At 47.7% G+C, this 12,225-nt stretch overlaps 1 protein-coding gene across 1 annotated transcript in view; it reads right to left on the bottom strand.

The window, feature by feature from the left end:
- Positions 1-2,496: 2,496 nt before the first annotated feature.
- Positions 2,497-12,225, bottom strand: part of EEF2 (eukaryotic translation elongation factor 2) — a 10,470-nt gene continuing 741 nt past the window's right edge. Inside the window, exons 2-15 of the mRNA XM_019513382.1 lie at positions 11,184-11,398; positions 10,411-10,594; positions 10,112-10,321; positions 8,827-9,005; positions 8,171-8,276; positions 7,699-7,812; positions 7,370-7,508; positions 6,581-6,776; positions 5,972-6,230; positions 5,211-5,318; positions 4,331-4,684; positions 3,730-3,912; positions 3,483-3,615; positions 2,497-3,337 (exon numbers count right to left, since the gene is read on the bottom strand). Coding sequence (XP_019368927.1) covers positions 3,144-3,337; positions 3,483-3,615; positions 3,730-3,912; positions 4,331-4,684; positions 5,211-5,318; positions 5,972-6,230; positions 6,581-6,776; positions 7,370-7,508; positions 7,699-7,812; positions 8,171-8,276; positions 8,827-9,005; positions 10,112-10,321; positions 10,411-10,594; positions 11,184-11,398 — 2,574 coding nt within the window. The 3' untranslated portion in view covers positions 2,497-3,143. The remainder of the gene's footprint in view (positions 3,338-3,482; positions 3,616-3,729; positions 3,913-4,330; positions 4,685-5,210; positions 5,319-5,971; positions 6,231-6,580; positions 6,777-7,369; positions 7,509-7,698; positions 7,813-8,170; positions 8,277-8,826; positions 9,006-10,111; positions 10,322-10,410; positions 10,595-11,183; positions 11,399-12,225) is intronic.

The raw sequence follows: 12,225 nt of genomic DNA on the forward strand, positions 1-12,225 counted from the left end.
GTGCCCCTCACGTTCGAAAATGTGCAAAGTGGCCTATAATGGTGCAGGCAGCTCACTGCTGCTTGTGCAACACTGGTGCGGGCGAGCCACGTCCAGGGAACCAGAAGACTGATTTGCCGTTTTCAGGGCCCCCTGTTTCCTGCGGCCCTGCCTCCCCAGCTAAGGACAAGGCAACGCTCCCTCCGGAGCCACCCGGTCTTTATGCTGCATGGAGGCCTGCAGCCAGCGTCCCCAAGAGAGGGACTGGTGCCCCATTTGGGATCAGCCAGGAATTTAACCCCAGGGTCAGACGGCTGCAGGCGAGGGTGGGGGGTTGCCTAATTTAAGCAATGCCAGCAAGGTATTTGCAATGCTTCTGCTGCAACACCACCCATCGCTACATGACTTTCTATCCTGGAGGACGCCTAGCAATTAAACCCCGGCCACCCATCTCTCTGGTTACTGAATGCCACCGCCAAAAAAACCCCAGTTTGAACACCAGCCTCCCCTGCTTCACTGGTGGCTGCCTGGGTGTTAGGTCTGGGTGTTAGGGTGTCAGGGTGGATGGTATCAGAGACAGAGCTCAAGGGATGAAGCGATCGGCCAGGGATGACCCTGCCTCCCGTAGGGGTTGGATACATCGTGGCATAGAGCCCATGGATCACAACACAAGAGTGGGTCACACGAATATGTGAAAGGGTGAGGAACAGACTTTAAAAAAGGATTCACACACTTTAAAAAGAATGGATCCTCCTTTAAAGGAGAAAAACCATGGGAAACCAGGGCTTTTCCCTTGAAGGCTGGCAGAGCTCCAGGCTCCGAGGGGCTGCTGTGTCCCACATACCCACCGGAGGGCTGGGGCAGCAGGGGAGGAGTGAGGGGCACTGGTTTGGGACTAGCCAACGTTTACAACTGGGTCCTGGTACAAGAGAGGTTGAGATGACCTCTGGTGTTTTCTTCCAGCCCCACTACGCTTATGACTCTATGAAATGGTCCACAAGTGAAGCACGGATATCATCTGCCCAACCTGCCATTGCTGGCTGCTCCAGTGACAGTAGCATTTGAGCAGAACAGTATTTATCTAACTACCAGAAGCCTTGATCCCCTGAACTGAGCCAAGCCTTAGTCACCAGAGCAGCCATTTTCCTGAAAATGACTCTCCTCTTTTCTCTCAGAAGCAACAGGCTGGCCTCCTTCCAAGGCACTTGCCTAATTTAAGCAATCCTATCAAGATATTTGCAATACTTCTGCTGCAATGCCACCCATACCTACATCCACCCACTCAGTAAATTGCTTTCTATACTGGAGAACACAAAGCAATTGAATCACATCTATGCATCTCTCTGGTTACTGAACAAGATCAACAACAACAACAATCACACTCTGAATTCCATCCTTCCCCCTCAGATTTCACTGAGGGCAACTCAAGGGCTTCAGTGGAAGCCAGACATTTCAAATTCTTAACACTAGCCAGTAGCCTTCACATTACATTTCCTATCTAGCAAGATCAGAATGTGCAGCAGAGGGCATCATTAGCATAAGCTGGTAGCATACTTCCCCATTTCTCTCACATTTAAGTGATCTCAGACTCAGAGCAAGTGGGCATGAATCTGTAATTCAGTTTGAGAGATCTTGCACCTCAGGCCCTAATCTGTTTGTGCTCTTGTCCTCACCCCCAAGAGATTAAGTGTGATTGCAACCTAACTGGACAAGTGAGTCCAAGTTAAAAATGCATTTAGGAACGGGCTCATCACTGCCACCTAGCATGTACGAGTTCCATTGTTATGGAGGATGACATGGGTAGAGTTGGTAGCCTGCCTCCCCTTTGATTTAGGTCAATGCAAGGCCTTTGCTCCGGGAAGACTGGGTCATCTTACAGCATATGTGAGCTTGTATCTAAATATATCAGAGGACTAGAGCGCTGTAGGGCAGGACTCAGTAAACTGGAAGTGGTGGTGGACAGAGTCCCTAGACTGCTCATGGCACACTGGGAATGCAAGTCTTGACCACACAAGTCCCAGCCCATCTTACTACCACTGCAGCTGCTCCATCACAAGATGTACTTAAAGCCCACTTCATACAAACTCAGAAATCCAGTTTAGCATCTAGCTTTAAAAGTTGACCTTGTTAGACTGAGGACAGTAGCTAGTTAGCCAGCCTTGCATTGAAGTACAGTAGGAATATTTGCTATTTTAGTCCCGATTACAAGGTCATTTTTAAATACTCTTTTCTAAAGAGATGGAGAGAACCAGCCTCAGGCCCACAGCTAGGCAGTTTCTAGCACAATCTCTGGCAGACTTCTCTACCAAAAAAATGTGCCTGCAGAGGCTAATCTGACCTCCATGTCCTGGATCCTCCCTTCAACTTCTCAGTTGACATCTCTAAACTAAAAGAGAATGGGCCCAGCTCATACCACCTCACACTCTGGAACAGCTACTAATAAAGACAAGCAGGTAGAATCAAATTTAAGTTCAGCAACTTTAAAGCTATTGAAGTGATACTGAGAGTCCATGCAAATATTTGTCACCATATCAAATTTATTATTCCAGTGGCACTAATACACTTGTTGATGTTCATGATGACAATCACACTGCACAAGAGCTTCCTGCCTTCTAGTTTCTGCCCAACTAGAAATTCCCTTCCATATCCCCCTCCCCTGAACAAACCCACTACAGGCCATTAACCCAAGCAAACCCTCTTAATGCACTTGTCCCGCTTGGCTTGCAATCTGTTGGGCATTGAGTGATCCCCTTGGAGAGGTTAGAGCCAAGTGCTACCCCCTTTCCCCCCCCACTACAACCATACCACCCTGCTTTTTGCCAAATAACCCCTGCAGGAAGGAAAACAGAGCTGCTTCCTTCATTGTGTCAAATAAATATGGAGCCAGGCAACTCTAGTTGCATTAAGTGGAAATGTTTTAAGTTACAATGGCACCGAGTGGGACCCCAATGCATCATGTTCAACACAGAAACCTATAAGGCTGAATATCAATGAGGTTTTTTTTTCCCTTTGAAAGTCTCAAATTGCTATGAAACCAATTAGGTGTTAATGCAAAAAGATGGTCACTGCAGTCTACCATTTGCCTGCTGCATTGATGTTACACTAGTTAGGTTTATTCAGAGTCCAACAATAGTGACTTTGAGCCGATGTTGGTGGGGAATCTTTTACAATTTGTCCAGGAAGTTGTCCAGTGCTGGAATGCCTTCTTTCAGCCCTTTGCGTTTGCGGGTCTCAGCTACAACTTGGCAGGGACGGCTGGTGCTGTCAAATGGGTCCCCAGGCAGGATCTGCCAATGGTCAAACACGCACTGGGGGAAGGCCTGGCCACCTGTGTTGGATCTCAAGTCAGCTGTGAAGCCTATGGAGGAAAAAGGATGGGTAGGTGTTTAGACAATAGCATTCAAACACCCAGGATGGAATAGGACGGCTAGAGGTTTACTCAAGCTTATCCCTCAAGGACACCTTGTGGAGGAACAGAGCTCCAGAAGCCCAAGCTCACTTACCAAAAGACTCGTTGACAGGCAAGTAGGCCTTGACAACAAACATGGGAGTACCAGCCACCTGGGACTCCTCAAAGACATGGCCACGCTTCCTGTTCAGGACACCATAGATGCCACCAACTACTTGCTCTGGGCACTGGAATAGCAAGAGACATGGATTACAGAACTGCCAGTTCCCGCTTTCACCTCTCAATACCTTTGAGCTTAAGCCTGACTCCTCCATAACTACAACCAAGCAGAGTCCACATACCTGGATTTCTACAAGATAGATGGGCTCCATGAGTCTTGGCTGTGCAGTAAGCACACAGGCATAGAGGCACCTCCTGGCAGTAGGGATTATCTGCCCACCACCACGGTGGATGGCATCAGCGTGCAGGGTCACATCATGCACATCAAAACGAATTCCACGCATGTTCTCCTCACACAGAGCTCCCTGGAAGAACAGAGCAGAAGCATCAGTAAGCAGCTCAAAGTTATGCCTTTCTGTAGCTCCCATCCCATATGCCATCACAAGCAAGCAGGCCCTAGAGGAAGACACCTCTAGACAAGTTCTTTAACTGGGATGTGCTATGCTATGGAAGCTGACAATCAATCACTAATTGTTGAAAGTCACAGATGGTCAAGTTCTGGCCAGGCACTCAGCGAGCATTACTTCCAGACCAAGACAGTATAAAAAAGTTTATTATTGTTGGTATGGTAGGCCCACATCCTCAGAGATTAAAAAAGGCAAGTTTTAGCAGGTGCTAGTTGGCATTCAATGGCACTGCAATCCAACTAGAATCTGCACTAGCACACAGCCAACTCCTACCTTGGACTTGTGGAACAGCAACTGGCACTTGCACATTGCTTACCTCTTTAGTTGCCCACTGGAAGCCAGCCACAACACTGTCCTTGATTTCATTCAGGTACTGCACTCCTTTGGTGATGTCAGTCAGGATGTTGGGACCAGTGCCATCAGGACCAAAGCACCAGATTTTACGGGCTTCACTAACATCCCACTCATACTTCTCAGCTAAGTAGCGAGCACGCTGCTTCAACTCCTGGCGGGCAGCAACATCACCTTTGTCAATGTCCTCAGCCAAACCGTCTGGGAAGGGGCGGGCCTTCATGTACAGCCTGTTGTGTTTGTTGGGGGACTTGGAAAGGCACATCACGTTGGATTCCTCACTGACCGTCTCACGGTAAGACACCACAGGGTCAGATTTCTGCAGAAGAATCAGACAGTGTCTCCAGGGGCCTTAAGACAGTAGCCACATCGTGGCTATTATACTTTCGAGTGCTCAATATCCAGCCAAAGGTTTGCTTGCCACTTTCACTAAAGTCAAGCCTGGTAATGACCAATATTCAACTAGTTTACTGGCTAAAGCTTTAACAGCCATCTTTTTTCTAGGAGGGTTTCACACCACCCACTGAGGAATGATGCCCAGAAACCTCCCAAGTCACACGAAGGCAGAGTTAAGATGTCAAATGGCAAATTAGAGCTAGTCAGGCCTGTACTCAATCAGCCTGCCTATAGCCAGGGTGTAGAGGAGCTGCAGTATTCTGCATACAGCTGCCACTTCCTGGATTTTGCTTGCGCACCAAGCTATTGTCAAGAGAGCTACATAGGCGGGCAGTCCTGTATGTTTCCATCAGTCCAGAAGCTTACAGGCCGAATAGATCTGCAGCCACTTCATTCAATAAGCTCAGTTCTTCCAGGCTTTTAGAGGATGACAGAAAGCAGAGGTTTACCTTAATTGGAATGCATGCATGGTCCTCTTCCAGATCCTTCAGGCAGATCTCCAAATGCAGCTCCCCTGCACCAGCTATGATGTGCTCGCCAGACTCCTCAATGATGCACTGAAAGCAAAAAGCAATTATACAGATGGAGGAACATCCTACTAGAATACCACCCCCAGCTTCTGCACCACTCACTTATATTTCAGATATTGCTAGCTGAAAGATCACAGGCAGCAAGTGGTCCTTTAAAACTAATCTAACTGCAAGAAGCAGTTGGCTAGCGAGGCATGTCAACATTTTATTTGCCAAGTTAATAGCATTTAATTTATGACCAGCAAGCTCCAAGATGCCAGTAAAGTGCCATGGGGGACCTTGGGCATGCTGCATCACAAAGAAGGGAGTCACCATAGCATATGCTAAAAGGAGTTGCACCTGGGTATAAAAAAAAGTCTCAGCTTTATCTCCAGGAATCCTTCCATACCTCTACAGGCTACAGATTTCAGCTGTGTTCAACTTCATTCTGGCCAACTTGCACCGAAAGAAGGATGGCAGTTCCCCCTCAAAACTACATGCAGGTAACTCCCAACCCCTGCTGTTTCCACAATATGCTGCAAGTTTTGGCTCTCATTTCTACTATAGTCAGTTATCATGCCTCCAGGCCCAAGGAGAGCACACTGCTCCTTTTTTAGGACAGGGAGTTGGGAGAAACACTTGAGTGGCCACTTGAGCTCTGCCTGGCAACTGGTATTTCAAGGGATGTTTCAGACACTTACTTGCACCATAGGGTCAGACTTGGCCAAACGTTTCAGCCCTTCCACTAGCTTGGGCAGGTCAGCTGGGTTCTTTGCTTCAACAGCCACACGCACCACAGGACTGACACTGAACTTCATCACTCTCATGTTGTGAGCATGCTCAAAGGTGGTGATTGTTCCAGTCTTCACCAGGAACTGGTCAACACCAACCAGACCAACAATATTACCACAAGGCACATCCTCAATGGGTTCAACGTAGCGGCCCATCATCAGAATGGTCCTGCGTTACAAGCAGCAATGAGTAATGCCACGGGGAGAGGGGTTTTTTCCTGTTTTATTTAAATGAGAGCTCTACTCTGGAATGGGGGGAGGTGGATCCAGCTTAGCAGTGACCAAGCTATAAAGGTAAGCACCTGGGCTTGACTCGTCTAGACAAGTTGGGAGGTGGGCAGATAGCTGAATGTTGCCTTTCATTCTACCCCAGGTAATGAAAAGCACCTCTCGCAATGCTAGAACTGCAGGAGTGAGCATTTCACCCTTTAGCAGAGTAGTGTTGTTATAGTTCTATAGTTAGTTTCCAAAAACACAAGCCATGCACACCAGCTGTGCCCAAGTCTGGCTGGTACTGACCTTTGGATTGGCTTCAAGTACAGGTCTTCCTTCTTGCCAGGTGTATAGTTTGGTCCCATGATTCTGACTTTCAAGCCAGTAGAGACGAGACCAGAGAAGACACGCCCAAAAGCATAGAAGCGGCCCTTGTCAGAGGTTGGCACCATTTTAGAGATGTACATCATCAAGGGGCCTTTGGGGTCACAGTTCTTAATACCTGGAAAATGGAGCCAGACAGTGTTGAACTGTTTGCCAAAGCAAAGGAACACTAAAAACACTAGGGTGAACGATCGGGTCCTGTATTCTGAGACATGGGCACTACACAGGCTAATCTCCACATTGTTGGTTAGCCCAGCTGGCAAGGAAGAAAGAAACTGCGCATCACACAAATCACACATTAAAAATCTAGGCTGAGGTTATCTAGGTGGTGACCACCTTGTCTGCTCAGGCTAACCCAAGTACTCAGGAGCAAGAACTACTAACAAGCTTATCAGATCCACACTGGCAATGCTGCAGATGTAGGAATCTACAGCTTTAGTCCTGCTGTATTGCCACAACACAGAACTGGTTCAAGATTAGAGAGCAGGGGTGGCCAAGCAGTGGCACAGGTGCCACACGGCAGGTTGAAGAGAGGACAGGCAGCACAGGGGCAGATACAGCAGCGAGCAAAATAGTGCAGCAGATCAGGTAAGGGAAAGGGAGTGGCACTCAGGGATGCCAGGCCAGTAGGTGGCACATCTGCCAGAATGGTTGGGACCCACTGTTGAAGAACTCCAATACATTTGAGCAAAGTGATATAGTTCATCATACCCATGGCAGCCTCGTCATCAGGGGGTCCCTCGTATAGCAGCTCACAGCGGTATTTCTGAGCTGTAACAGGGGATGGGAGGTGAATGGTGATCATCTGCAGTAGAGCTTCTCCAGCAGGTAGCCAGCGCCTCATCACAGCCTGATGAAACAGAGTTCAAAGCCCCAGTAAGTCCACGTATACCCCCCTCCCCTCCATAATAGTATCTCATGCAAATTTAAGCAGTCCTTCCATGCTGGAGTATTGTCACAGTGTAATAAGATTAAATGAACAGAACATTATGACCAAGCTAATTGCCAGGCCCTGTTTGAGGCCTCAGATCAGTTCTTACCTTCAGCAGGGGTTTGCCCTCCTTGTCCTTATCCTCACTATCCAGCTTGATGTCTAGTTTCTCAATCAGTTTAGCTGTCTCCTCTTTCTTGAAGTTCATGATTGCATCAAAAACCTAAAGCAAGAGAGTTTCAAGTTAGGAGGGAATACATCAAGTAACCCAGACAAAGCAGCTCAAGGCTGCTTTCAGGAAAGCCAGGAAGTGGCAACTGAATTGCATTCATAGCAGCACTGGTATCCATCAGTTACAAGGCAATTGAAAGTCAGACAGATCCACTTTTGGAAAGGAGGAACTTGCAGCTTCTGCTGCACAGGGGAGCCGAGCTTGTGTCAGATATGCAATTTCTTCAAACTAACAAGTCAGGTCAAAGTGAAGAAATTTTTCATCATCACGCACACACTTGCTGTCTCTGGAGAACAGAGGCACAGTGCACCCCCACTGTTATGGAAGGCTAGGCCCAAAAGGTAGATACCTTGAAGATGGGGTCTAGGATCAGTTGGCAGAAAGTTCTGGGCAGTTTCTTTCCATCAGGGCTGGTGGCAGATTTGCTGAACTTGCCAGTAGCAGGATCAAAATATCTAGGAAAAAAAAAATAAAGAGGTCAAACCGAGAAGTTAGGGTGGTGCACATTTGCCTACGAGCATTGCAGTCTGCTCATCTCAGGATTAAAGTTCACTAAGGCAAGGTCCTGCTCAGAGAATAATGCCGAGTCTTCCAATATGGGGGATGCATTTCTCCATTGGTCACCTGCTTGCAGGAGGCTGACAGATCTGACTATACCCACCATATTCAACTTCTAACATGGGCCTGCTTGGGATTTGATTGGAAGCCATTCATAGCACCAACAGCCCACATGAGAATGTCTTACACCACCCTGTCACCATCAGAAGTAGCACCCAAAGGCTTGAAATTTAATACTTTGTTATTCTCAGTCCATAGGTTCAAGCCTCACTCCTCCGAAGAGCAGAACAGAGCAGGCTAGTGTGCATTATGGAGTCAGTGTCCCAACCAAAAAAAAAAAGTTTCAAGCTGTAGTCATCTCTCTTGCTTAAACAGTACTAGATTGAAGAGAAGCAAGCTTGAAACACCTCAAAAGCACTACCAAGACCAGGACCCGAGGTCACTCACCTGTCTCCCCACAGTTTCTTCATCATATCCTCTACTTTCTTGGCACGGTCAGCAGGATTCAATTGAGCATCACCCTTTGCAGCAAACTTTGCAACATACATCTCAGCAAACTGTTTCAAGGTGAAAGCCCAGCCATGCAGGCCAGAACCAAAACCAACAGTACCTAGCACTGGATCAATCTGGAAGACAAGGTCAAAAGACAGTGAGGAACTGACAGAATTTGAACACAAGTTATGCATATGCCAAGGGTGTCCCAACTATGAGAAACCTGATGTTAAACCTTAACTGCTATGGCATGCCAGCCAGGGAGACTTCGTTTGTCTGGACGTAAGACTTCTGTAAGTGTAGCTTTTCAGAGCTACAGGACATGCAAGCCCCTGCAGTTTTGGCCAAATACGCCAAGTGACTCAATTTCAGTTGTAAAAGAAAAAACACAGATCAAGCCCCAGGGACATTAATTATACAGACTTGTCAGATATGAGTGCAGACAGACTTTGCTACCTGAAAAGCCAGCAGCTACCAGGTCTGATGACCTGTCATCAAGTGGGATTTGAGGCCCAGATTATGAAGTTCTGGCAGCCCAGAAGACCAGCTCTTACACGAATGCCTGCTGATTTTCCAATTCATGGAAATAGTTCTTGCTGTACTAAAAGCATGTTATTGATCTCAAGTCACTCTTCAAGGTCTGTTCTAGATGCCTGAACTGTAAATAGAAACCCCTTCCTACAGGAATAGAAAGGGATCAGAAATACAGTATTTAAATCAAACTGACACCTTTGCTTCAGAAGCATGTTAAGCCAATTCATCCATCTCTGTAGGCCACATATGGTGTAGGACCAGTCCACAGGCTGGATCAGGGCCATGGACCCCCTTTCCCTATATCTGTCCCCACACATACCTAATCTGACCGTCACTCCAGCCAGTCTGGAACCTGCACTGCGCACAGCATGGATCTGACATGGATGCCACAGGCAGCAGTCTGGCTGGAGTGGCTGCCACGCTGCACAAAGTTGCCACCCTGGCAGCTTTGGAACTGGGCAACACATACAGAGTGGCTGAAGTGGGCATACATGGTACCCACTCTAGGACAAGTCAACATCTCTATCTTGGCTGTTATAGTAATGTCTACTTTAAACTGGAGTTCTCCATGCTAAAAGAGACTTCCAAACAGATACTGCTCCTCCCTTCCAAAAGGAGGAAGCACTGCTAACAGGCTCTTAAGACTCAAAGGGTAACTTCTGGATAGAGCTCACTCTAAATACAGGCCTCAAGGCTTGCTCCTTACCATGATGTTTCCCATGGGGCCACTTTCTCCTTCTCCGTACGTGGAGATGATGACGTTGACGTTCTCCACGATACGCTGAAATGTCTGGTACAGTTCCTCTGGATCCAACTGCAGCTCCAGTAAGGCTCGGTCCATCTTGTTCATCATCAGGACAGGCTTGATCCTCTCAGCAATGGCCTGACGCAGTACAGTCTCTGTTTGTACGCACACCCCGGGGAGAGGATGACTAGGTGACTCCCGCTGCAGAGCTAACATGCAAGCCACTACACAAATCACAAAGACTAGTAGTGTTAAGTCTTACCAGAGACACAGTCTACTACAACCAGAGCACCATCAGTGACACGAAGAGCAGCAGTAACCTCTGAAGAGAAGTCCACATGCCCAGGAGAGTCAATCAAGTTAATCAGGAAACCAGAACCATCTTTGCTCTGCTTGATGAAGGCCAAGTCGTTCTCAGACAGCTCATAGAAGAGAGAGATAGCTCTGAAAATAAATAAAGAAAGAGGGCAGCAAGATTAGAAAGATCATCTTTACACAAGCTATCTATTCTCAGTCTAGGAGAGGTAACGCCAGTAGAAGCACCTACTTATTTTCCCAGGAGGAGATGTGCTTATTCTCATTTAACTATGTTTGTAGCACCCTTTGGTGCTCAGAGTTTTAACAGACATTGTTGCTGGCAGAGATGTTCAGCTGCCTCAGCTGGATATGCTCAAGAACTAGCAACTGACTATCAAGAGCTGTATTAAACCATCATTTCTGACAATTCCAATTAACACTATCATAAGACTGCAACTCATTTACATGGGAAGTATTTCATTTATTGTTGGCAGCACTTATGTTTCAGCACAGACAAGTCAATATTTGTATCTTAACACCTGTAAAAATACACTCCTAGTACTTCGAATGACAAGGAAATAGACCTCTGAAGCTACAGAACAGTTTGGCTTTGTAGTTTCTTCTTCCAATCTCACATCAGAAACAAGACTAGAACTCCAAGGTCCATGGGTTTCAGTCCTGAAGTCAGACCATCACAGATATACATCATCAAGATGCTTGAAGGAAAGCAACTTACGTGGATTTGATAGTGATGCACCTTTCCTGCTCATCTTTTCTCGTGTCAGTGAAGCGAGTCTCACCAGCACGGGCTGAGGCAATGATACCAGCTTTGCATACCAGAGAGTCAGTCAAGGTGGATTTGCCATGATCTACGTGGGCGATCACAGACATGTTTCTGATGTTGGCCTTTTTGTCCATGATGGCCCGGATCTGGTCTACTGTAAAGTTCACCTAAGAAAAACACAGCACATAACAGATTTAGTTCTTCCAGAAACTCCAACCAGCCCCACCAATACACAGCAGGGCCAAGCTGAGTCCTGCTGACATCCATTCCAGTTGCTTAGCAGACATTACAAGGCTGCCCAGAGAAAACTGCAGCAGAAAGTCTTACAACAGAAGAAACCTCGCTCTCTCAGCACCTTAACAGGGCTTCCACAAGAATGTTCCCAGGGGTATTATAATGTCTAAATGGAGGGGAGCTAGTTGTTTTCCTTCAAGAAAAGCCTACATGCAAGCACAGCAGCTTCTTATGGCCATGAAATGACCCAGTCATTTCACCCCATCCCCACCGAGGGGCAAGGTGCTCCCCCAGGACACCTGCCATGCCAGCTCCCTCAGATTTTCCCACAGAGGTAACCAAGTACTGCCGCTACTGCAGAGTTACATAAGACTGCTGCCTCACTGCAGGAAAAATATACGTCCCTATGCTGCAATACCTCTTCTGACCAGAGAGGAGGGAGGTTAAAATACATCCTAGCCTCCCCCCACCCTGCCACATCATTCCTCCAGCAAAAAAAAAAGCCCCAAGCGCCTGGGGGGCAACTTCCCAGCCCCACAGCCAGCACCCAGATGGGAAGGGGCAGCGGCAGCAGACCCCTGCGCCTAGAAGAGGCGAGTCAAAGCCATGAAGCAGCTTCATGCTGCCAGGCAGAGGGGCCAGGAGGGCCCCGACCCTCCCCCCCAGCGCCGCACTCAGCGGGCGCAGGTGTACACTGTGGTGGGGGAAGAGGCCTTTGCCCCCCCACACCTGCCCCCTCTTCCTAAGCCCCCATACCTGC

The sequence above is a fragment of the Gavialis gangeticus genome, unplaced genomic scaffold (assembly GCF_001723915.1).
Source record: "Gavialis gangeticus isolate Ggan-Ray unplaced genomic scaffold, GavGan_comp1, whole genome shotgun sequence".
In the NCBI taxonomy this organism is placed as follows: Eukaryota; Metazoa; Chordata; order Crocodylia; family Gavialidae; genus Gavialis; species Gavialis gangeticus.